General features: G+C 39.3%; 1 protein-coding gene across 11 annotated transcripts in view; it reads left to right on the top strand.

Annotated features, from left to right (window-relative positions):
* Positions 1–27,698, top strand: part of beta-Spec (spectrin beta chain) — a 636,597-nt gene that overhangs the window by 341,366 nt on the left and 267,533 nt on the right. For all 11 annotated transcript variants that reach the window (XM_067155517.2, XM_067155514.2, XM_067155515.2 and 8 more), the window contains 7 exons: positions 8,165–8,453; positions 9,944–10,244; positions 13,416–13,568; positions 13,893–14,180; positions 17,837–18,188; positions 19,411–19,602; positions 21,702–21,902. In XM_067155517.2, coding sequence (XP_067011618.1) covers positions 8,165–8,453; positions 9,944–10,244; positions 13,416–13,568; positions 13,893–14,180; positions 17,837–18,188; positions 19,411–19,602; positions 21,702–21,902 — 1,776 coding nt within the window. The remainder of the gene's footprint in view (positions 1–8,164; positions 8,454–9,943; positions 10,245–13,415; positions 13,569–13,892; positions 14,181–17,836; positions 18,189–19,410; positions 19,603–21,701; positions 21,903–27,698) is intronic.

Raw genomic sequence — 27,698 nt, 5'->3', positions numbered from 1 at the left:
GTCTACTGATGTTCCATACCATCTCTCCACTGACAGCTCGGTGTCTTGGTGTGCTATTTACCAACTGATGAGCCCAACTTAGCGCACTGGGGCGAAATGCTGGCAATAAGGAATGAGTTAGCTGGAAAATTTATAATGACCAGTAACGGACCATTTATATTGGTATTACGTACTACTTAGTTGAGCAGCTCGTCTCCTTTCTCCCAAGTCTTCCCAGCCCAAACTTTGCAACATTTTTGTAACGCTACTCTTTTGTCGGAAATCACCCAGAACAAACCCAGCTGCTTTTCTTTTAATTTTTCCTGGTTCTCGAATCAAGTAATCCTGGTGAGGGTCCCATACAATGGAATCATACTCTAGTTGGTGTCTTACTAGACACTTGCATGCTCTGTCTTCTTTACATCCTTACTACAACCCCTAAATACCCTCATAATCATGTTCAGAGATCTGTACCCTCTATTTACAATCATATTTGTGCGATTACCCCAATGCAGATCTTTCTTTATATCAAGATGTAGGTACTTGCAGTGATCCCCAATGGGAACTTTAACCCTGTAACTGTTCGCGCTCCTCATCAAAACACTTGGGGAGATGAAAGTTATTACCTTGGGACATATGAATATCAAATAAACTATATGTGGCTTGCCCGCAAATTGCCACGCAAATAGAAACAATTAACCCTTTCCGCTCGTGTGTCGACCTGAGGTCGACAGCCGTCACTTAGCGTTATAGCTCGTGTATCGACCCTGAGTCGACACAATGTTTCGCCGCTCATTGCTAGGTTACCTGGCAAGCCAGGACTTTTGTACTTCGTTTTGTAAGTGCTGGTCCCTTCCGGAAACCGAAAGAAACAAAATACGAGTGTTTTAGTTTCTCTTTGCTTGGCAAAATTGCTGTTTCCTTGACAATGGAAAGCAGTCGCATGAAGCAACATGGCGGCGCACAGTCTGACCGAAGCTGAGATTCTTGCGTCTATTTCGGCTGATTTTGTTGATAGTGACCATGAAAGTGACGAAAATTTTGAATCTGGCGATGAAAGTGATATATCCATTAGTGATTCAAGTGATGATATCGATATCAGTGTCGCAAGAAATCAGAGGAGGCGGTAGTATTATGACTCGTCCCGGTCCCAGTCATACAGTGCTGACTTCAAATATACCTTGGAGATCGTGGAGAACTGGTGATGGATTACCCAAATTTCCTTTCAGGTTAGTGAGTGGATTCATAACGTGTGGCAATAGACCTAAAATAGAACTAGAGTACTGGCAGCTATTTTTTACTGATCAGTTGCTAACCTCTATTGTCCATGAGACAAACAAATTTTCCGAAATGAAAATACAGCAAAATACGCCACTTCAGAAGAGATCTATCTGGTTTTCTTGGAAAGCTGTGACTTTAGAAGAGCTGAAGGCATTTATTGGTGTAATTATCAACATGGGGATGAACAGTAAGGCAGAAATGCAGGATTATTTTAGTGAAGACTGGTTGGATAAGCAGGTGTTCTACAAAGATGTGTTCTCTCGAGACAGATTTCTACAGATATTCTGGAATCTCCATCTTTCTTCCCCTGATGTTGATAGGGCAGGCCCACAATCTAGAGGTTCGAAGGTCAGAAATATAGTGTCGTACCTGGACACGAAATTCAGGGAACACTTCCATTCCAGGAAAGAATCTGAGTGTTGATGAAAGCACTGTAGGCTTCAAGGGTCGTGTCGTGTTCAAGTGTTACAATAAGCAGAAACCAACAAAGTGGGGACTCCGTATTTATGTACTGTCAGACTCGAGCACCGGATACGTATGTGCTATTGAACCATATTATGGTTCAATAACCACACAAGATTAGGCAAGATTTACCCTTCACTTGCAGGATAGTTATTCATTTGGTTACAAAAGTTTTGCAAGCCACCAACGAAACTGGGTTTCACGTCTTTACGGACCGGTTCTATACCAGTTACGACCTTGCTGCTGAGCTACTGAAACTAAAGGTCCATATTACAGGCACTGTAATGGTAAATAGCAGAGGTCTGCCATTACAAGTGAGAAAAGCCGCAACAAAGAGAATGAAACATGACATTATTGCACTCCGAACAGATAACACTTCTTGCTTGGTTTGGAAGGACAAGCGAATTATTGCTATGCTGTCTACTTTCTATGACGATTCCACTCAGCCTGTGCAAAGAATAAGACGTCAAGGTGCCGAGGAAATTGTAGAGAAACCTACAGTGGTATGTGCTTATAATCAATACATGGGGGGCGTTGATCTTTCTGACCACTATGCTAGCTCATACCCATTCACACGTAAATCAGTGAAGTGGTGGAGAAAAATGTTCTTCTGGCTTCTGGAGATCACAATAGTGAATGCCTTCTTACTCTTCAAAGAAGGTAACAATGGAATCACCCATCTGAAGTTCAGGAAAAACTTGGTAAGACAACTTGTAGGAAATGTGCGGAATACACAGAGCAGGAAAAGGGGGAAGACCTTCCTCAACGGATGAAGAAGTGAGGCTGAATGGCAAGCTACAATTGCTGTACCCCCATCCTGAAGGAAAAACTAAGGATTGCAAGGTTTGCAGTGACAGGAAAGTTGTTGGAGGGAGGAGAGAGACAGTCCACTTCTGTAAAACCTGTGAGAAGCAACCAGGGCTCCATCCAGGCATTTGCTTTGAACGCTTCCACACACTCAAGGCATACCGTTAAGAAAGTGAAAAACATTATTTTGTGCATTGTAAATACCATAAATTAATTAATTTTGTAGTTCCTTCCTGTATATATTGTTAAAACCAGTACTTAATACAAGGTTTAAAAAATGAAGAATGCTGACAGAAATAAATACGAGTAGGGAGAAATCAGGACTTACAAATAATTCGAGTGGAAAGGGTTAACATTCTATGGTTTCCCATTTCTCTATGTGATGTTCGGGTGCCAGGGTTACAGTTTTAAACAAAACTGTAAACCAGAATTTCTATTTACCAGCATAGAGACTTGTACTTAAATCACAGGGGTAGGATTTTAAATAATTAACCATTAAGTATCGCTTAAGAAAGAAAATTAACGCAATATAAAATACAAATGAATTTATTATACAAGAAAAATGAGATGAATCGGAAAAGTTCCTTAAAGCGTGGAGGGATTTAGAATTTACTTTACTGAATTTACTAATTGCTTGCTTGATCTAATTGAAGCTCACCAATTGCAGCTTTCGTTGATGTCATCGGGTTTCCGTGGTTACTCGTTCTCTTCTTCTCGATGTAGAATTGGCTCCATGGACATCCTTCCTTCCTTCTCTGATATGGTACGGGCTATCTGGACTAGCACTCCCTAATTGCCTAGTCTTTAAAATTAGACATTGGCCCTATACTTGTAAAAACTGATCAGCGTTGATCGTATGAGGAGAAAATTCAGAGATATGAATTTGTCCATATTAATAGAAATCTCAATCCAACTGAGCTATAATATTTATACGGTACAGACTTGTACCAAATTCCGTAGACTTGAACTAAACATAGTTCTTCGTCCAGAAGATTTACTGAATATAACACAAGCCGTAAGCTTGTTTCGTCTCACGCAGATCCGATAACATAACCGCAGCTCAGTATTGTATCGAAGCGATAACACATTGTACAAAAATAGCTATGTCGCAGAGCGACCACTCAATGTCTCGAAGCGAGCACATACCGTCTCAAAAATAATAACGTCGTTCACAGTAGATGTTCACATAGTAGTTAGGTTCACAGCAGAAGTAGTAGTTAGGTTGTTAGGTGCCGTTCTCGTGGTGAGAATCTCTATATATCCGGGCTCACCCCCGCTCTTGGTAACAGTTCAATCTCAAAACTCATATACAACGAAGTATCTGATTCGCAGATCGAATTATCAACTCCCCTTCTCTTCTTTCTTGACAAGTCCAGTAGGCGTGTCGATGATGTAGCTGACCAGCTTGCAAGCCTCGCGCGCGGGCTGCTGTTTACTAGCCTTGGCTCATGAGTTAAACCCATAAGTCATGTAATTTTCCATGCTATAAGAATAACCTTCTCCGTATACACAAATATGAGATGAAATGACAACAACTATGTCTCAACATATTAACCAAATCCAATACATAATAAATTCCTATCTTTCATGATATAATAATAAATAATAAATAATAAATGATGTTATAATATATACAATATGATTGCAAAAACCTTATTTTCAAATGCCTGACGTAGAATACATATGTTATTACGAATAATTGCCGATGGCGGATAAACTTGATATCAAATGATATCGCGTAAAATATTATTTTAAATCAGTAGGGCTGGAGAAGCCTGGACGGTTACAACCCCATCCACACAGAAATTAAAACTGAGAGGACTTTTCTTATTTGTGAAACTCGCAACCTGGCTTTTAACCCCGTTTATCACCATTGCTTGCTGTCCATCTCACAACATTGAGGTCATTTTGCAGTTGCTCACAATCTTATAAATTATTTATTACTCTGTACAGAATAACATCTGCAAAAAGCCTTCTCTCTGATTCCACTTTACACATATCATTTATATATATATATATATAAGAAAACATAAAGGTCCAATAATGCTGCCTTGAGGAATTCCCCTCTTAATTATTACAGGGACAGATAAAGCTTCGCCTACTAATTCTGAGTTCTGTTTTCTAGAAACATAGCCACCCATTCAGTCACTCTTTTGTCAAGTCCAGTTGCATTCATTTTTGCCAGTAGTCTCCTATGATCTACCCTATAAAATGCCTTAGATAGGTCAATCGCGATACCTCCTGAATCCAGGATATCTGCCTTAAAGTACCTCTACATACTCTTCCATTTTTCACTAAAATTTGTATGACTGCCAATTATGCTTGCCATCATGTTATCCTTAGCTGACTTCTTTGCTATCATAGTTACTTTTTAAAAACTCCCTCATGCCATATAGTACTGCCTGATAGTCCTAATTTTAATACCTTCATTTCTTTCACATTTATTTTTAACTATGACAAAAACAGCTTCGTGATCACTAGTAACCTCTGTTACTTCTGTTTCTCTATAGAGCTTATCTGATTTTACCAGCACTACATCCAGAATATTCTTCCCTCTAGTTGGTTCCATCACTTTCTAAATCAGATGCCCTTCCCATATTAACTTATTTGCCATTTGTTGGTAATGCTTCCTGTCGTTCGCATTACCTTCCCAATTGACATTTGGTAAATTGAGTTCACCCGCTACAATCATGTTCCTTTTGTTATAGTTTCCTACGTAGCTGATTATCTTATCAAATAATTCTGAATTCAGCATCGGCGCTACCCTTTCCTGGTCTGCATACTCCGAAGACATCAACTTGCGTATTATCTTTGAGAGATGAACCTTACACCTAGAATTTCATGTTTGTCATCTTTAACCTTTTTGTAGCTTACGAATTCTTCTTTCACCAGAATGAATACTGCCCCTCCTACCATTCCTGTCCTTTCTCTACAATACACACCAGTTCCGTGAAAAAATTTCTGCATCCATATCATTTCTCAGCCATGATTCAACTCCTGTTATAATATCTGGCAAGTATATATCTATTAAATTACTTAATTTTATTCCTTTCTTTACAATACTTCTACAGTTGAGCACTAGCATTTTTATGTCCCTACTTGATTTCCAGTTCCCTGTTCCCTTATCACCATTCCCTAGGCCACCCCGTTTCCCTGAATGTACCTCCCTATAACCCTTCTAAACACATTTCCAAACTTATATGTACCATTTAAAGATATGAACTTCATTAATGTTTCCGTATTGAACTGAGATAAACGATAAGAAATCTATTAGGTTCAGCCTTTTCAATACTAACATAAACACGTACCTAATTAGTATTGAAAAGGTTGAACCTAATAGATATCTTATCGTTTATATGTACCATTTTGGTTTCCGTAGTTTCTGATTTTCGCACTTAGCAAGGAGCCCTTTTACCCCTTTGCCAGGAGGAAGAGCTCTTTTGCCATACAGAGGAGCCCTTTTGCTAGGAGGAGGTGCCCTTTTGCTGTACGGATGATAAGGAGGAGGAGGGCGGCTGTGTCCCTTCGGAGGAGGAAGAGGCCATGAGAGCCTATGTATAGTCGCCATCTTGTGCAGTAGTCCCTGGGCTAGCTTTCTCCATAAGAGCATATGTATAGCCGTCATCTTGCGCAGTAGCCCCTAGCCCAGGTCCTAGGAGTTAGGCCCATAAGAGCCCATGTATTGTGGCCATCTTGCTCATTACCCCTGGCCCAGAATCCCCTTTTTATCCCTGCTACGGAAACTGCCTGCAGTGACCTTACAGATTTCTCACCGACACCTGTCCTGAATTCTGATCCTGAATGAAGCCCTTAGTCTGCAATCTCCTTCTCCTTAAAATATTAGATCACCTGTCTTGTACAATTTCCCCCTTTCCTCCCCAGCCCTCTTTTACACTTACTGTATCCTGTACATTATTTGAGGGAGACCTACTTTCCTTCCTGTCCTCTGAGAGAATCCTAATTATCTCCCTCAAACTCTCCCAACTCCTTCCTCATACTCCTTAATGCCTGGCCACATCCACAGTTCCTACACTTTCACTCCTTAGCCATTCTTTACTGAATAATGAAAAGAAAAGGGAGAATAAGAGAAATTATTCTGTGCAAAATAAAAATGAAGGGAAAGAAATATTGTCTAGGATAGTTCACAAAGATCACACAACAATTAGGTAATTAATATAGGCTACTGCTACACTACAATACTCCTTAGTTTTAAGATTTTTTTATTCCTATAACACCCTAACAGGATGAAAATTGCTGTTAATTACACAGGAATTACACAGTTCTAAATTGCAGTTAAGTCTACCCTAATTACTACAACAGAATGCTAGTAAGAGTTACTGGAGATACTATACTACACAAATATTTCACAGTAATAGAAAACACACACTTTTTTCTAATAGGATACTGTAATACACTACAATAATTTTTGAGAGACTTTGACAGCTCCTCCCAGGTTGGGGTGTTGACTCTGTCCTCTCTTCAGTAACTGCATTCCACTGCAATCTTCTTTTTCTTATTCTTGTCAGTCCATCCATCTTGTTCTGTGCCTCCCTCTTACCTTCTTTCCTTCTTAGTCTCCAAGACTTGTTTTGGTATCCTTCCCTCCTCCATCCTTGTAACATGTCCAAACTATCTCAATTCTTCTCCATCATATCACTCACTTTCTGCCCCTATCTCTTTTCTGATGTCAACATTTCTCTCTCTCTCTCTCTCTCTCTCTCTCTCTCTCTCTCTCTCTCTCTCTCCTCTTGTATTCCTTAGGAACTTCATCTCACTGTCCTGTACTCTGTGTCTATAGTTCCGTTTTTATGAGTTTCGACTTGACAGTTAGCCGGAAGTCAGCCGGTGGTGTCAAACTGCCACGAATACAAACAGCTGATTTACGATACACAACACGAACAGAAATGTAAATACTGGAATATAAGTCAATAATCGGTTATTCTCTGTAGCAACATACATGATTCACGTAAGATCAATAATGCACAACACATTTAGGATAAGGCTACAAGATAAAAATGTCAATGCTCGAACAGATAAACCGTGAGAAAATTAAATTTCTTCTCACCATGTAGAAGATCTCGCGTTGCTGTTAGATTCAGTTTCCCGTAACGAAGGAAATAATCTTACAAAGCGAATATATCACTCTTTTCTCAGTCACTATCGGCATTGTCATTGTCTGTTGAGGTTTCACTCTCGCATGACCCTAAAGAGAAAATAGTCTTCAACATAATCGTCTGAACTACTTTATGCCCGTTCCTTCTGGCTATCCACCACATAAACTGGGTACTGGGGATTCCTTTTCCTTCTCTTTCCCTTATCACCACTGTTTTGTTCTTCTCCACACTGATTTTCATACCACATCACTCAATGTCATTTGGTTTTGCACTTCTGTATTGTAGACTCCCCAGATCACTGTCACCTGCAAACAATGATATTTCCATATCTTGCCTTTGTTTCCTTTCATCCATAACAATTATAAACGTAAGCGGAGACAATGCATCCTTAATACAACCCCTAAAATTTATTTCGCGCTTGTTAATGGTACAGCTGAGTAAAGATTTCTTGAGCAACCCTTCACTATTTGCTACATTTCCATTGTGCAGCATGATATGAAATTTTTTGTTTTTTCTTCTAGATTCAAGACATTACGATAGAAGAAACTGACAATCAAGAAACTAAATCGGCCAAGGATGCTCTTCTGCTGTGGTGTCAGATGAAGACGGCTGGTTACCACAACGTGAATGTCCGTAATTTCACCACTTCGTGGCGTGATGGTCTGGCTTTTAACGCCATCATCCATAAACATCGACCTGACTTGATCCAGTTCGATAAACTGTCTAAGTCTAATGCGATTTACAACCTCAACAATGCATTTAATGTTGCAGAGGACAAACTGGGTCTCACAAAGCTTCTCGATGCTGAAGGTAACTTTTGACAAATTGGCTCCTGATCTTCCTTACATGACTTGTGAAATGCCTATTTGATGATATTTATTTCATGGAACTTAATTGCCCAATTAAATTTAAGACTTGCTTTATCATAGTTTGTCATTTTTCAGGAAACTCAAAAAAACCTATTTATTACTGGAAATGTTGTTTGTAAAATTGTTTGTGAATACAAATTGTAAAATATTTCATCTCACAAAATATTAATGTGCATTGTAGAAAATTTTGTGATTTAGATTATAAAAATACAAGTTTTAAAATATTTATTTTACTCAAAAATAGATGAGCAAGATTCAAATGATTAAGTCCACTTCTTTGTGGTCTTCACAACAATAATTGAAGACCTGAAATAAATAAGGCTCTAAGCGCCAAAGTTACACATTCAGAGATAATCTACACGCCAAGCCTAACAACGTATAAAAGGCTTGAGCTGCCACGAATGATAGTGTAGTAACAATATCAATCAACAGATGGCATGCTGTATGCTCCACACCAGTGCCTTCTATACTTTAAACTCATTTTCCTCAAAACTATTATTTTGGCACTTAAAGCCTTCTTTATTTCAAGTCTTCAATTGTGCTACTCATCTGTTATTCTGAAGCGCTACCAAGGTTTGGCGTATATGAAGGTAGTTGTATTTGGCTAGCAGTTTTCTCACATCGTTGAGCTTGCCCACATGGGAAGTCATGTACTGCCTGGTTGGATGTAATCTTTCCACTAAAATGACCTTGCTCTTTTGATTCAGATTTTGTGACAGAACATTTGCATACAGAAAACTTGCTATGTTTCTGAGTCTCCCTCTTTTGTATACAGATGATACTGTAACCACTAATCAGTACTATTTTATCATCATGATCAAAAATGCTTCTCATCAAGAAGTCGCATGAGTCTTCAGCTCACTTCTGATTGACCAGTTGCTATGAAACTCAAACTTTCATGTTCATGGAAAGAGCGGGAATGTAGCCTACTGAAGGTTGGCACCACCAGCACAATGGAATTCAATTCAGTTAGAGAGAAAGATCAGTTGGGCAGTTCATTGGTTTGAATCCGGGCAGTTCATTGGTTTGAATCTGAATTAGTGTACATCTCCTCAGAATGCTTCAGTCTCCTCCCTAGTTGGATGGGCAAAAACTTCAAGATGCACAGGTTTCAAATTTTGTGGCGTTATTCTCGGCCAGGGTAAACCTTGCTCTTTCTGACTTTCCTTTGACTGTCCACCATGGTTTATCATCTGTATTCTGGCTGTGTTCAGCAGTCATTTTCAGTTAGAAATTAAGTTGCCAGACCAAGTTGGAGCAGAGTATTGAACCCAGTGACTCCGGGCTGACAGTCTGTTACTCTAATCTATAAACCAGAGAAGTAGCAAGATCTGACAGGCATTCATTTTTTTCAGAAGCTTTCCTATTGTCTGCTAAGAGTTTCTAGTAACAAGTAATTGTGTTTCTATTAGGTTGTAATTACATTTGCAGACATCTACGTGGAGCACCCTGACGAGAAGTCGATAATCACGTATGTGGTCACCTACTATCATTACTTCAGCAAGATGAAGCAGGAGACTGTGCAGGGCAAGAGAATTGGCAAGGTGGTAGGCATCGCCATGGAGAACGATCGCATGGTGCAGGAGTACGAGGGTCTGACCAGCGACCTCCTGCGCTGGATCGAAGCCACCATTGATGCTCTGGGAGAGCGGGACTTTGCTAACTCTCTGGCTGGAGTCCAGTCGCAGCTGTCACAGTTCAACACGTATCGCACTGTGGAGAAACCACCCAAGTAAGTTCCTCTTTACTACAACAACACTCAGCTGACTAACGGGATTAATAAACAATTTTCATGAGGGGAATCTATGTCTCGAAATGCTTTGTTTGGTAGCTAGGAGCTTTCATAATGTTGCTTCCTGTAACATGTTTCTAAATCACTTTTCTTATTAAAAATAAGGGAAGTACGAATAAATAAAGAAACTTACGGCCTTTCAAAAAACAATTGTTTACATTTCTTTAAAACCGCTTATAGGTTAGTGTCTAAATATGTAGCCACCACATTTGTGTTTAAAAAGATAGGAACTTGCCACACACACACACACACACACACACACACACACACAAAAAAAAAAAAAAAAAAAAAAGAGGGTGCAGTGACTGGTATAGTGAAGGAATTGATTGGAATGTTCAGTGTACACAAGACGCGAAATTGGGAGGTTGGGGGTTCGGATCCCACTGGTGTCTGGTTGGCCATTTTTGTTCTGTACTTAACATATCACGTACTAAATTTACGTAACACGACCTAATAGGTTGAAAGTTGATTTCGATACTCTACACGTGCCATCAATGAATTGCTCGAAAAACTTTATATATTGCAAGTAATCAACTTCATTTTCCGTATCAAAATTTAATCACTAAATTTTACAATATTTAAAAGTATCAAAATGGTGGAAGAATTTTAAATATTGTAAAACTTCGTGAAACTTTATATGCCGAAATCCAAGAATAAATTATATTCTTCTATATTAAAATTCATTTCATAAACTTGCTCTATTTTTATTGGGAAGACGATGTGCAAGTGGCTATACTGTTCACATGTTAATATTTTTCCTATCTCTAGTGTGTGGCGCTGAACATGTAGTGTCAAGTAATAAAACTAACATACCTTTCCCAAGCTAGCTGGCCTCTCACTGTAAATTTGTCAGGAGGGCCCACAGCTCCGTCCCACTCCCAGGACAAGGAAACTTAAAGTGTATGCCTCAGCCAAGCAACTTAAATTTTGCTTGGGGGCTCTCTTCCGCGCCGGCAAGGAAACTCAGCTCGCTGGAGAAGCTGAACTGCGGTGGAGCGAGCGGATTGTTGAGACAGTTGTACTTAGCTTGGCGTATATGTTTAAAGTTTTTTAAACTTTATAAACAGCGTTCTAAGGAATAAGAAGTCGTGAAATGACAACTTGGTGCTCTTTGCCTCAGAAGGGGATCGGTGTAGAGTTGTATAAAGAGTACACACCGGCCAATAATTGGATTAGGCATCACCAGGGACTTTCTTGTAGCGAATGGCGAGAGGCAATCAAGATGACATCGAATGTTTCTGCAGTACGAACTATCCCGGGCAGAACTCAGGACGGAAACCTCTGTCGCAGATGCGTCGGAGAGAAACACTGGCTCACGTCCTGGGTTCTTGCCCCTACGGCGAAGTACTGAGAAACTCGCGTCACCACAAGATAAGATCACTGATTGCAGAAGAACTCCATAGCAAAAACTTTAGTGTATATGAAGTAGTCCACGGTTTGTCTACGACAGGGAGCACAAGACGAATTGACATAATTGCCTTTAAAGATAACTACACGAAAGGCTTCATTATCGATCCGACCATCCGATTCGAGCACCATGTCTGCCAGTGTACTGAAGTTCATCTTGAAAAGCAGAACATCTACGCGCCCACCATTCCGTTCTACAAAAATAAATACCAGCTGAATGAAGTAGAGATTATCGGCCTAATGATTGGTGCTCGTGGCACAATACCTGCCTTGTTCGTAGAATTCTGGAAAAAGTTTGACCTGCCCATGAACAGCATTGAAAGAATAGTTACCACCACCATACGTGGATCTGTACAAATCCTGAAATCTCACCTGTTCGGACCTCCATAATCTAAGAAATCCGTATTATCACTATATTTCTATGTGATAAAAACTTTCTCTATCCTGATATGCTTTACTTTGTCCATTGTGGCAACCCATAATTGCGGGAAGTCGTTGATTCGTTCAATAAATATATATATACCCCAGCAGCGCTGGAGTAGATGGGGTTCAGTGCACGCCACTGGGATTTTGCCTCAGAATGCGACAATCAAGGATGGCTGTTGTGTGATGCTATGAATTTGGTTGGGAATAATGGCAGACCACCCCTACAGTCCTCATGGTGCAAATTGTTTTCCTATCTTTTCTTTCACCTGGAGAAGTCCCTTGGTGGCAGTTGTTTTGATGACTGTCTCATAGGAATAGTACAGGCATGGCTTTCATCACAGGCATCACCGTTCTGTGATGAAGGCATCAATGGTGGTAACTATTGTGGAGAATCCAAACTATTTTCAAAATGTGTTCTATTGAAGACAAAATATATTGGTACTTGCTTGGAAAAAACTTGTGGAAAAACAGAACAGAAAGGACAAGTACAACCACAGGTCAGTGTATGGAGAATCTTCATATATTTACATTCATAGGCTTTCTCTCGTCAATCCCATTTTTTCTGCATTCATCCTGTGTTGCTAACTCTTCCAGCTGTAATCATTTTTCTCTTTTTCTGCTTTATCCTACTCTTCTGACATCAAGATAAAAAGATCTGTCGGTATGTCCCCGTAATGAAGGGTGATGAAGCCGAGAAGCTTTGTAGGAGCAGGGAAGAAATTGATGTAGAGGAGAGAGAATGTACTTTGTCTCTGTATGTTTCCTCATTTGTCTTTCTCTCCTCTTCGCACAGTTCTTTATCCTATTGTGTGTACCTGTCTCTATGAATGACTTCATTTATTGCTTTTTCCTTTCCATTACTCACTTGCTTTGTTAATGCAGAGGGTACGTTTTGTGAGTTGGATCCTGTGCCTTATAGAAACGTTTTGCTATTCTCTCTTGACAATTGCCATTTTTACCTACACATTGATCAGTGCTCAGTTTAAAAGTCCACACTGTGCTCTTTCTTTTTTTTTGCTTTTAACCTTTCACCAAAAGAAATGTCAAATACCAAGTGGGTGACGCCAAGAGAATCTGGCAAACTTCATTTCCGTTGGCAGTCTCATTCCAAGACTTCAGCAGCTTTCCAACTGGAATGTTGAGTGTTTGCAGCTCTTCCAAGATTTCATGCTTTCTTATTGTAACAGGAACAAGTGAATTGAAGTTTCTCTTCGTAAGGTTCTTGTTTCTGTGTAATGAAGTATTGCATAATTATAGATTTTCTTCTTTTTCTTCCAGGTTTGTTGAGAAGGGCAATTTGGAGGTTCTACTCTTCACATTGCAGTCACGGATGAGGGCCAATAATCAAAAGCCTTACATGCCCAAGGAAGGTAAAATGATCTCGGACATCAACAAGGCATGGGAAAGACTGGAAAAGGCTGAACATGAAAGGTGAGTGTGTACATTTTCCACACCTGCTGACAGGTCCCAACACAGTGGCTGTCATAAATTGAGAAATAATTTTTTCCTATTTTCCTACTTCAGTATGCATGTGAATTAAAAAAAATCAGTTCATGATTTAAATAATAAAAATAGTGATTAATATCTTGACAGTGCACTTTGCCTGCTAAATAGCTGTTCTCGATCTTCATGAATCTGTCATGTTGCTGTTCATTTGAAGTTAGACAGACATTGCTATGAACAGAAGAGGTTGAAAACCAGACATCTGTAGCAGTTTATAAAAGATGAATTAAAGTTTGGTTTATAACTTCTCAGGGAGCTGGCTCTTCGTGAGGAACTAATCCGTCAGGAGAAGCTTGATCAGTTGGCTGCTCGATTCAACCGCAAGGCGAGCATGCGAGAGACTTGGTTGAGCGAGAACCAGCGTCTTGTGTCTCAGGACAACTTCGGCTTCGATCTTGCTGCCGTGGAGGCTGCAGCCAAGAAACATGAAGCTATTGAGACTGATATTTTTGCCTATGAGGAACGTGTGCAGGCAGTGGTTGCTGTGTCTCAGGAGCTGGAGGCCGAGAACTACCACGACATCGATAGAATAAATGCAAGGTAAGTCGTTCATTCATTCATCAGTTCTTATCTTAGACTTGAAACTTCCACAGACTGTTAGTGCTATTATCAGGCTTGATGGTGTTGTCACTTTATGTACCTTCCGTATAGTTTGTCACGCTCCATATTAATTTCAGCATACTGATGCACCTCTTATCAACTCTGTTAATGTGAGCTGCCGGCGAAGGCTTGGGTTAGAGGCTCTCCCGCTGGTTCGTAATCTTCTTGCATACTCTGATGCTCATCATTTACATTTCCATATTTTATAATGGAGATTGCGCAAGAAAAAATGAAAGTATCTCCGAAACTATACATAAAAGTTAGTAAATGAAATTTTAATCTACGTTAGTTGAAGGGAATAAACAATTTATTTTGATAAAGATCACCTCTCTTATGGCCGGTTTCTGGTACACCACAGTTACCTGCAAGTTACCTAAAAGCGCTTGTAACTTTAACTGTGCTGTTAACTTTAACGAGTTTCCAGAAACTTAAATCCAGATTTATAAGCCGTGGTAATAAACAGTACAGTTATCGAAATGTTTAGTACCTCTCGTACTCCGATAGATGTCTCTACGCAAATGTTTTAGGGTTATTTTGGTAATATCTAGTTACTTTTACTAGCAGAAGTTTCCTACAATGAAAAATGGTTGGCAAATACGTACACAGTCATGTCAATCAGTCTGATTCTGGATGTAATAATCTCTCACAATATGAAAATACGTACGATCTGCAAAAATTAGGTATATATTAAAATAATGTTATTTGCTTTACGTCCCACTAACTACTTTTTAAGGTCTTCGGAGAGGTATATATTACTTCCTCTTCTTTCTTATTGACCGTATGCAGACATCGTCTTAAATTTCACCTTGAACGTTGTCGTCAACCGGATCGCTTTTCATTGATCCAGAACAGAACAAGCATAAACGAAAATAATCGCATAAATGAAAACTTGCCGCACACTTTGGAACCTATCATTCCGACACTGAAGTTCTGCAATGATAGTGCTATATCCATCTGTTCTCGCTGCAACTGTTGCCGTGTTTTTTTACACTGACCACGCAACATGCATTGACAAAAATACTCTCGTAACTGCCAACGTGAAGTCCACTTGAGAACTTCAATCGAACGTAGCGAGCTAACCCTGACTCGGAGTGTGAAGTGTGTTGAAACAGATAAGGTGACAAACTACAGCTCCCTGCAAGACTTTTAATTAAAGAAGTCCAGATGTTTTATGTTTATTAGGAGTCCGAGACCTCATGTCACCGGTTAAAGGATATAATAGCATTAAAAAAAGCAATGAAAAATCGATATTTATTATTCAGCAGGTTAATATTGAATGCATACCGGTACAAATTTCAGATTGTGTTCACTACGGTAACTGTTGGTGGGACTCGTGATTCAAAGCATGACGAAAGAGAGAGATCTTAACATTATAGCTGCACTGAAAGATCAATTAGAGCCTGCTGAAAATCCGTTAGACTCGAGTTCTATTTTATTTGACGATTCATTTCCCGTATTGGAAGATATATCTACAGTAGAGGCGTCATGCTCCGAGGAGATTATAACCTAAACAGGTGGGACAGATGACACCATACAAGTGTAATCAGTGACTAAAGCCAGTGATAACGTGGAAGTAAACGTACTAACCAAAATATTGTAGAGTCCAGCACACCCAAGCACATTAAAACTACAAAGAATGACTGTAAATATATTATAACCACTTCATTATCACTTTCTGATGTTTACGAAAGTAATATAAGACCTTGTACGAAACGGTATGGAGTGGCGCCTCATAGCGGTATTTGTTGGAATAAGCTCTAACATAGAGGTAACTACAGCACTAGCTGCAGTTACCAGTCTTTGGGGAGATAACTGTGAAGAAGCGGATAACTGTTGTTTCGGAAACTCATTTTAAACGTATCACCATGTTAAGTCACTGGTAACTACCCATCTACAGATAACTTTCATTTCAGAAACCGGCCATCAATCTATCAGCTTCATTGTCCGTACTGATAATTTAAGAACACAAGTATGAAGGATGAGTTTTCCACCGAATCAATACTTTATTTACAAAATGTGTAAAATTATTTACATTAAAACAATACTGGTTTCGACCTGTAAATAGGTAATCAGCTGTTGGTGAACCTGCTTAATAGCGATTGTACATAAAACATTGCTAAAAACTAATTAAACAAGAATGTCTTATTCTAATATAATACTTCTGTTAAGATATACACATATGGTACAATTATAGGGCTTTGACTTGTTCGAGTCCCATTCAAAAATCTATACTGTTGCCAACATTACGTCAAACAAGATACATATATACATATGGTACAATGAAGGGCTTTGGCATGCTGGAGTCCCTTGAATGCCACATATTCCAAAAATTGTATAGCTGAGGTTGTAAATGTACAGTAGTTCTTATAGAATGAAGGATCACTGAGGTTTTGGTGTCTATACAGTATGCCAGCATTATGTCCAACTGTTGTATGGATACAATGAAGGTGCATTGTTGGGCCGCAATTTTGTGGAGAACGTAGTAGGCTGAGGTTCTGTAGCTTGTTTAACAGGTACTATGTTCATTCTTTGTGTTTGTTGTTGCTGATATATGCTAGCTTTCAGGATCCTTGTTGAGGCATATCATGCTATGTATGAAACTTTGAAATTAAAGAAAGTGGGTAGGGCTCCCCTCTTCATACTTGCATTTATGCTCAGGTAAATTCAAAAATCTGAGAAGGAAAAAGGAAGTAGGAATTAGAATAACTGATAGTGCGTGCTAAATGGTTTGTGTGCTATAGAGTGTGTGTTACGTGTGGGCTGGAAATTTCTTCAAGTATAGTCGGGAGTGTGCTGCACACTGTTGTGTGTACGTCGTCAGATTGAGAGGTGGTGGGGAGGGGGAAGCAGCCTCTGGAGGGAGTGGGGTGTCTCTTTTGGGTTTTGTGTGGGTTTGTGTCTGTTTGTGTCTGTTGATTCTTTTTAAATGTGTCTTTTAGAATGGGAATGGCTGTATTGAAGAGAATGTTTGTTTTGTCTGTGATTTCATTTAAGTTGATGTTGGGATTTTTTTTTAAACTGGAAACTGTAACATAAAATCAATTAAGTGGGTTGTGTTAAAGATAGATATATGCTGCTGTGGAAGTTTTTGTAGAAATTTTTGTTCTAGACAATTCGTACCCCTGCATTATAGATGTATTGTAATAGGTTTAGGCAGCAGAAGCGAAATTGCCAAAATAAGTTACTGCTCTGCTGCCTTTGGTCATAGATAAATGTTTCTATACATAACACTTTGTCAAGAAATGCTTAATAGAATGGTGAAAACTGCATCAAATCCCATCTAGTTGTTCTTGAGATTAGACCGAGCGGACTGACGCCTTTTACTGTATATTTCATGAGGACTTGAAAATTGATTCGCTTACTGTTCTTGTTGTTGATATAGCTAACACATTGTAGACTTTGATTTCATTTTTTAATTGCACATATTTCATAGGTTGGGGATGTGAATATATAGATGTTTAATGGAATTCAAAATGTTCATATATTTGGACCAGTATGGTGGTATGGAACTATGAAATGAGTATTGAAACAGAATCCTTGGAATGACGGCATGATGTGGAATTAATTGTATGCCTCTGATTTTCTCTTCTCTCCAGGAAAGACAATGTCCTGCGGTTGTGGAACTACTTGCTAGAACTGCTTAGAGCGCGTCGCATGCGCCTGGAACTGTCCTTGCAGTTGCAGCAGAACTTCCAAGAGATGTTGTACATCCTGGATTCCATGGAGGAGCTGAAGATGCGTCTCTTGTCAGACGACTACGGAAAGCATTTGATGGGCGTGGAAGATCTACTCCAGAAACACTCGCTGGTGGAGGCAGACATCAACGTTCTGGGAGAGCGTGTCAAAGCCGTAGTACAACAATCTCAACGGTTCTTGGACCAGGAAACCACTGAAGGTTACCGGCCTTGCGATCCTACAATCATCGTAGAACGTGTGCAGCAGCTTGAGGTATGTCTGTCCAAGAACTAAGAGCAAGTTCAGTTCAGACTGCTACCTTGTGTGATGTGTGTGCCACCCTTATCTCGAGCAGGCCCCTGTAAAACATCAGTGTGATATACAGCATTTGTTTAATTGATGACACAGTTAAATTGTAAGACTGCAATTGCTTCTCAATAATACATGAAATAAACTTCAAAATCCAATGAATGATGTGGTCATTGGAAAATATGGATGCAAAAATTGGTAGGCTTGTTGGTCCTCCTTAGCCAACATTGATGTACTTACAGTAGACAGTGGTCGGGTTGAGAATAAATTACGGCTGGTATGTTAGCATAACAGAAAGCAATATAAATAGCAAAAGGTCCACCTTTTCAATACAAAATAATTATGTTGTTCAGTTTGAATTGCAACATTTAATTTGGTTACTCAGTATTGGTTTCGACGTTGTTAGACGTCATCAGCCGATCTTAGAATAGGGCAAATATTAAAAAATAAATTCACAATATAAAATACAATACATAACCCTTTACACTTATAAAATCACTAATTAGATAAAATACAGGAAATGATTGTGCTTGAAGGCATTGAAGGTGGACCTTTTGCAATTTATATTGCTTTTTGTTATTTTCAGTTCCGTACAGACCCAGGACGAAGTTCTAAACTTTAAATGGTATGTTGGCATACCCTGCTGTTTATGCAATATTGTTCAGGTACTTTTATGTGTAGAAACATTCTCATTGTTCCCCTTTTCAGTCACTTCCATCATGCAGGGAAATGAAGAGCCTGTCAAAAAATGGTTTTGGTAGGTCTATGGGTGTTTGTCAAGAAGCTGCGAGTCGCGCATGGCATATCGCTTTTTGTCTAATGCCTACACATACGAAACCCTTTAATATCTCCAAAAATACTCATTGTATTTGCAAAATAAGCACCAGTTAACTTGTCGCTCAATTGAGTTCTGTTGGGTGAAATTAGTATAGTCGATAACATGTTTATATCTTTAACAGATCAAAAGATATTTGAGGTAGACAACTTGGCTGAATAACACTGTACATTACTGAAGTCCAGTTTGTGTTGAACTGCACTTGATCTGTTCAGCATAATCGTTATGATTTAATTTCATTTAGTTTTTTCTGTGTGAGTGTTTCAGTTCATGTGAAATAAACAGCTGTTGGAAGCTGAATTTTTCTCAGTCTGGTAGGATTTTAATTCCCTTTGCATTGGACTCTTACAGGATGCATATGCAGAGCTCGTGAAACTTGCTGTAGAGCGTCGGGCACGCTTGGAGGAGAGTCGCAAGCTGTGGCAGTTTTATTGGGACATGGCTGACGAGGAGAACTGGATCAAGGAGAAGGAGCAAATTGTATCTACGGGAGATATTGGTCACGATCTCACCACCATCAACTTGCTGCTCTCCAAGCACAAGGTATGAATCTGTCTAGTGCTGGCTGAAATTTCATAGTTTTATGCTAAAACTGTTAAGTCCCTTTTCCTAAAAATGCAGTACATTTGTTATAGAAACATTCATAATTTCTTAGCTATGAAAGTTAGGGCTTTGGTTGTGTTTTGGGCAGCTACCAAATACTAACCTCTAATTAACAAGAAGTAATTCAAAAAAATATTCCGTCAACTTTTTCTGCTAAAATTTACTGGATTGGCTTGTGTTTTATAAAACCAATATTACCTTATTGTATTAGAACTCCTTACTTAACCAGATGCTGTTTATACGACGACTAATAAAATGTCTACACTCACTAGTTTGTTCCACATGTTCTTGTTTTGTGTTTATTCCTTGCAGTAGGCCTGCGCTCGACTAAAACTGGCTGTCTGATAGGCTCGGTTGATATTTTAGTTGTTCTGATTTTAATACATAGGACAATGGGTAAAGGAAGTGAAAAATTACTGTTGAGATGGACTAGCAAAATTTTGGATTACAGGTGGTGAGGGCCAAGATTTTTAAGGATAGAAGAGTCTCCGAACAGAATTGCACCAGCGAAAGGTCTCCAGTCACTGGCTCTTATTATTATTCTAGCAACTTACCCTTAGAAACCTAGCATTGCCTACGCTACCAGTTTACACAAACATGGTAGAATTCTAAATATGAGCATTACGTTCGGGGAATTATCAACAAATGTTGGTTCGTGTGCACTTGATGCATCAATATTGATCAATGTTCCATCAAGTTCAGTGAACGTGGCAGCTGTCCCCAGCCTGAACAAGGGTGTCATCTATCGCAGTTGCAAATCAATACACAATTCTGCAGACTGTCGCTTTTTAAATACCATGCATATCAGAAACGCACAGATACTGTAAACCATTACCTAATGAATGGAGTGTTGTTCTGAGATCAGTGGTTCAGTCCTTGCAGTGACACATTCTAAAATGTTACCAATCTTATCAAGGACATACTCAAATGTTCTGAAATATAACCTAAATCTCTTGTATTCTGATCATTGTTCCATACTAGTATAGGTCTAAAATTTCTTGCTCGGTGAATATCCACTCGCTCCTTCTCACTGTTTTGAATCAGCAAGCCGTTTCACTGATCTTCACAATGCTACATCAAAATATTCAAATACACTCACGTTGGTTTCACTAGGATTAAGAGTCAGAATACTCCCATAGAAATAATCCCGATAATATGTATAACCTTTATTAGCCATGTTTTCTATGAAACAGTTTACTGATACTATTAGTAATATCTACTAATAATTTTGATTCATAGTGAAGTATTCTCAAATTCAAACTGTCGTTATTAGAGATGCCTTCCTCAAGCGCAGACAAGTTCTTCTGAAGACGTAGAGCAAAGTTTCCACGAAGTGTAAAAATTTGACACGGCAGAAACCCAAAAGCTACATTATGTCTAATAATATTAGGTAATAACTCTATGGAACATAAAACAACGAAGTTGGAAACATTGCCACTATTATTTTCCTTCTTTACATTAAACTGTGCTTATTGCCGGCAGTAAAGGTGTGTCAGTCAGCTGTCACTTCCTCCAAAGAAAACAAAAAATTACACTTGTAAACGGCCGAATTTGGAAACTCAAGGTTCCTGCTATTGAAAAATTGCCCCGTTACTGCTTAATACAGAAAGAAAAAAGAAAAGAAAAAAAAAAATCAGGTTTGACTAAGCGTTAGTTACGGTATATCAGTGCACTTCTTGCAGCATTACTGTATATAGCATTGATGTAACAGTCATTGAACAATTAGCCGTGCTGTTAGCTGTCCGCTTGCATTGTGGAGGTAGTTGGTTTGAAACCCACAGTTGTCAGTCCATAGTTTCCCATTTTCACACCTGGCAAATGTTGGGTCTGTACCTTGATTAAAGCCACGGCCGCTTCCATCCTACTCCTGGGCCTTTCCTATTTCTTTGTCGCCATAAGACCTGTGCAAGGTAAAGCAGTGGTTAAGGCAACAAACTAACTGTACTTCCAGCTGATGGTTGGGGTATTTATTCTTATAACTCTTGAAAGCTCTAGATGTTTTATACTTCATTATTTTGATATGTTCAATCTGTCAACAGGCTCTGGAGAACGAAATTGGTAGCCACGAGGTGCAGCTTATGTCTGTGGTTGCGGTGGGAGACGAGTTGGTTCGCCAACAACATTTTGGTGCAGATCGCATCCAGGAAAGATTACAGGAAATCTTGGATATGTGGAGTCATCTGTTGGGACTTGTCGCTTTCAGGAGGAAACGATTAGAGGAGGCTGTAGACTTCCATCAGGTAAGTTATTGTCTTGAACAAGTTTAATACAGCAGATTAGAGCTGTTTTCAAGTGGTTGTTACCTCAGATGAATGGATGGAAACCATAACGGTAAAAGTAGCATTTTGGTCATTCAGAGAAAAAGGCATTTAAACATCGTCACCACTCATATAAAGCATGCCATTTGTAGTTATACCACCCATCAGTAGAGCGCAGAATATTACCGCTATCACTTTTATCTCTTTGCTGGTGAAAGGAAACATCCTCCCGGAGTTACATCCTACACTTACTCATTTTTTTAAAAATGTCACTTATACCGTTATGGTTTTCATCCATTCAGATAATATCTTATTAATAGAGCCTAGGATTTTATGATGTTCTTAGAAAAAAAAAAAATGCATTTAACGGTGTGCAGTAATGATACACTTTGCTAGTCGCACCTTCACAAATATTTAGACACGTGTTTGATAGTGCACATAAATGCATGTTCTGGTGGAAAATGCTCATTTTAACATTTTCACTCCCACGCCCGAGTTAACTCGGACATCCGAGTGTCTTCCGCTGTCCCAACCACGAGTTAACCCGTATTTCAAATGCCCCGCTCTCTCCCGGTGCCGAATTTAGTCATATGTTCCAGTTCTGTCGCTGAACGTGAGATGGCATTATCTGACAATGCTCAGAGAAGAACACAGCTATCTTGGTACATCGCTAGCGCCATATATTTAGTCTCGACCCTTACACAGCTCTTTTCAGTCACCCAACATGGCTGCACTAGTAAACAAAGTTTGAAGGAAAGTGATGTTTTAGGTAATTATGAAGAGTCTAACTATTACGAGGATAGTGAAGATATATTAGTGAATGATTCTGTGGAAAGTGATAGCAGTGATTTATCTGAAGGTGGGGAGGAGGAGGAATTAGAAATCCAGCCTGATCACATGGTGCCACCACATACAGTTTCTTGTAGAACCTGGATAAATGACGCTAATTTTACACCAATAAAACATGATTTTAACCCAACCCAGTCTGGCATTAGGGACGAACTTAACCTCAATGAACATTGTACTGAATACGAAATATTCATTATGTTATTTACAAAGGATTTGTTTTCCCACATATCAAAGGAGACAAATATTTTCGCAAGGTGCAGGCAACTCCTAATGTCTCACAACAGCAAATGAACGCGTGGCACGATGTAGATGAGGCTGAACTGATTGTTTCCCCCCCCCCTCTAACCATGTTGATGGGTCATGTAAGGAAGCCCAGTGTTGCAGAGTACTGGAGCCTAGATCCTCTCATAAATACTCCAATATTTGGAAACGTCATGTGTTGCAACAGATATCAGATGATTCTAAGAATGCTACATTTCAATGACAACAGTACAATGACACCTGGAGATGGGCTACATAAAATTAGATCAGTAATAACAGCTTTGATGCATCCAAATAAAGTGATAGTGCCAATTGAAAACCTGGTCATCGATGAAACTTTAGTGCTTTTCAAGGGCAGTGTGTCATTCCTCCAGTACATACCATCAAAAAAGGTCGAGGTTTGGTTTGAAACTCTTTGTGTTAGCTGACTGTGAAACTGGTTACTTTCTGGATTTTTTCATATATGTTGGTAAAGGTACAGAAATTGACTTTGAGGAATTGAAAAAGGCTGGAATATCAGGAAGGCTTGTTTTGACACTGATGACGCCATATTTTGACAAGGGGCATAAGCTTTTCATTGATAATTGGTATATGTCTCAGTTTCTTTGTGAGAAACTCCACCAGAAAAGTACAAATGTATGTGGAACTGTGGGAAGAAATAGACAAGGCTTGCCAGGACCAGTTGAGAAGAAACTCGAGAAAGGAGACAGAAGTTCATCATACTGATAAATTATTTATTCGCTGGTGTGACAAGAGAGAAGTGTATACACTTTCAACAATGCATGCCAGTGAAATGGTGACCGTAACAAAGTGTGATAAGTAGACCCTAAAACCCAAATTGATAGTGGATTATAATGAAAACATGGGACCAGTGGAGTTTGCTGATATGCAGCTCAGCTTCGAGTCGGGAAGAAAGTGTATCAAATGGTACAAAAGCTTTTCTTTCATATTCTGGGCATTATCGTTAGGAATGCCTGTATAATAATGAAGATGGTAACAGGATCAAACGTGTCCCTGAAGGAGTTCAGACTGAACCTCATTCGCCAAATGCTGGAGCAGTTTGGCAGCCATCAGGAAACTACCAGGAAAGGAGGCTGTCCATCTTCCTGTCCACCACCAATGAGACTTCCTGTCTCCTATACCAGCTACAGCGAGCGGGAAACGGCCTACCAGAGAAAGTGTTGTGTGTTCTAGGACGAATAAGACAAGCCGTAAGAGGAAGCAAACTAGATATGAATGTGTCAAGTGTAGTGTTTCACTTTGTGTACACCACTGCATGGAAATTTACCACACAGTAGTGAAGTTTTGATGAAAATGTGAAGGGATAATGTTTTAATTTCATTTTTGGTCATAAAACTTTGTAAATATTTGTAAATATAAAATAAATATTAGCTTATTTCAGCTAGTGTGAAATTATCCAAACTAACCCGGGATGGGGAATGCATAAGCAGGAAAGATACTTGGGAGTGAAAAGGTTAAATTTTTAATGGAAAAATGTACTTGTTTATTTCTGTTGCATTAAATTATTACTTGTATCCTTTCTCCCAGCTGCTGATTATTATAATTAATTAAATCTCTGCAATCAACTTGGTATAACATACAATTGTTAATTATGTTATTTTAATAAGGAAACATCCTTCCTTGTTGTAAAATAATACTGTGCAGTTAAAATTAGGAGCAAAACTTAGGAATCTCTAAGAGTTGTCACACAATACAATCAAATCCATTAAGAAATAGGCGGGGTTATTCACCTTACTAAAATAACTTCTAACTCATTGAAGATTCCGATATTCGGTTTCCATATTGTTAGATGGAATTAAAGGGCTGTAAAATATTGAGCTACTTTTTCTTGGCATTATTAATTATTAAATCGAACTGTAGTAATTTCTGTCCCTACCAGAGAAGTTCTGTTACAAATTCAGATATGTAATTCATACATTGGGCAATTAGTTTTGAAATGTCTTTAACACTTCAACTTGCAATATTTTTTTATGGCTGAAAGCATGCGCTGGTCTGTGATCACAGCTGTATGTGCAAGTATCTCTTCAGTACAATGGGCTTGTGACTTTTTGGCGATATTAACTTAACCATTGCGGGATGATATTGTAATGGTCTGTACTGACTACAAGCACTACTCCAATAAATACACATTTGATATTAAAGATCAGCCGTAAATTTTTAAATTACCCTACACATGTTCCCCAAGTCAACATTAGAATAAGATGAGACCGAACTGTCATACGACCTCTTTGTCAAGGAAAACTGATGAGAAACACACCTAGAGGCCGTTTTCAGGGCCCTCGAGTTCGTAACATGCGCCCTTGAATGAAAATATGCCAGCTTAACATCGAGGGCATAAGCAGAGCAAAGTGTGAACACCTAGCAAAGGTTCTCAAACAACACCAGACTCATATCATCCTACTTCAAGAAACCTACATGGAAAATAATCTCCAACTGCATTCTAGAGGGGAAAATTCCAGGGTGTAAATTAGTGTCCGCAATTAATCGTGTGAAGTACGGGATTGCCACCTATGTGAGGAACGATATCACCCACTATCAAGTTTTGCCACCCTGCTCAGATAATGAAATATTTACTACCTCAATCAAAGTTGCGATTTGACAGTAAACGTAAACCTCCTGGAACTCCCTGGCCATCTCTGCCAATTCCAACGCGGCAAAATCAAAGTATAATTGCAGGGAACTTCAATAGCCATCACACTGTATGGGGATATAAGGAGAACGACAGTAATGGGAAAAGCTCAGTGACTGGATGGGAACTGAAAACTTTAAACTTATCTATGATGCCAAGGACAAGGCTTCCTTCTCTTCTGCACGATGGGACAAAGGGATCTCTGTTTTGTAACGCAGTCACAACATCCACTTAGCAGCATATAACGCACAGTGCTCAACAAATTTCCTCATACTCTGGATTGCTTGTGCCTATCGTTCACTTCTGTCCGAAACAGAGATGGAATTCTAAAAATGCCAATTGGGATTAATTTTCTGAACACATCGACTCCAACCTGCGATGGATAAGACCTATCCATAGTAACTACAGCAGATTCATCAGTGTAGTTAAGTGCTGCAAGAGGAATTATCCCAAGAGGACATCACAAACAATACATTCCCAGCTGGAATGAAGTGAAAGGCTCTTCAAAGAATTAGAGGCCAATGGTGATCCAGATACAACTTCTGAACTTTTACAATCCCTAGATGAAAACAGAGGAGAATTTGGCAAGAAACTGTAGTCCCTAGACTTCACTGACTCCAGCAGGGAAGTTTGGAACCTGATCAGGAATCGAAACAGACTTTCAACGCATTAGGTCGTGTTACGTACTTTTAGTACGTGTTGAAGAGATGTTAAGTACAGAACAAAAATGGCCAACCAGACACCAGTGGGATCCGAACCCACAACCTCTCGATTTCGCGTCGGTTGCTCTACAAATTGAGCTGTGGTGGCCTAGGCCATCTTTGGAAAGGGTCTAAGCTACAGGCCTGGTACTACTGCCATCACACTATAGAGTACGTTTAAGTCGCCCGTTGGGGGCCAAGTCAATGAATGAAATGCGGTCGTTAAAATTAAATATTCACTGATCAGGAAATTGGACACACCAAACAGCAAAATTAGACCAAAAACAAGCATCAGTCTCGATGACATGGCCAAGCATATGATCTCAACCTCAAAGATTTCAGTTGAAAAGCATCATAGAAGGCACGTAAAGCACTTCTTGAAGGAAAAGAAATGTTTGGCTTTGCAATCCTCTGAATTCTCTGCCCCATTTCAACCACCAGAAACTAAGCAGGCCATAGAAAGTCTTAAAACCTGGGAAAGTGGCAGGTGCTGATGGTATATATCTAGAGTTCCTTCTTCATCTTGGACCAGGTGCTGCTAAATGGCTTACTAACTTCTTCCCAAACATACTAGTCAGGTAACCTACCTTCGCTCTTTAAGAAAACAAAATTAATAGCTGTCTTAAAAGGATCTGAGGACCCAAGAAAAGTTTGTTTCCAGACAATAGCACTCATCAGGCACCAGTTACCCAAATTGAAAATGGCTTTGAGAACAAAATTGTAAGCATGGGTGTCTTCTTACATCTGATAGCTGCATATGACACTGTGTGGCAAGATAACCTCCTTCTCAAATATATTTATTTTTTTGCCTGAAACTCACCATATTATTCAGTAACATGCTCAGTAATAGGTACTTTCAGATTTTTCAGAAGACTACAGAAGTAAAGTACATGAAGATAAATGGTGAACTTCCTCAGGGCTCTGTATTAGCCCCTCTACTATTCAACCTGTACTATGACCTCCCAGTAACCAAATCCAAAAAATTCATCTATACAGATGACATTGCATTGGTCGCCCAACACTAACGCTTCAATGAACCTGAGTCGATGCTTACATCAGACTTAGATTCTAGACAGTTACTTTTGTCAGAGCAACCTTAGACCAAATCCTCGGAAAACGGTTTTCTGCCTTCCGCTTGCGGAATAGAAATGCTGGGCACAAACCAACCATATCATTCAGAGGAAAGAATCTACAGTACGGTAGCAACCCAAAATACCTGGGAGTCGCGCTGGACAGGTCGTTGACCTACAAGAATTACCTCTGTAATGTGTCGGCCAAGAACAAGACCAGGAATAACATCCTTCAAAAGCTGGCGGG

The sequence above is a fragment of the Anabrus simplex genome, chromosome 11 (assembly GCF_040414725.1).
Source record: "Anabrus simplex isolate iqAnaSimp1 chromosome 11, ASM4041472v1, whole genome shotgun sequence".
NCBI lineage: Eukaryota > Metazoa > Arthropoda > Insecta > Orthoptera > Tettigoniidae > Anabrus > Anabrus simplex.
Note: the sequence above shows the minus strand (reverse complement) of the source record. Positions and strands in the feature narration are given on the sequence as shown.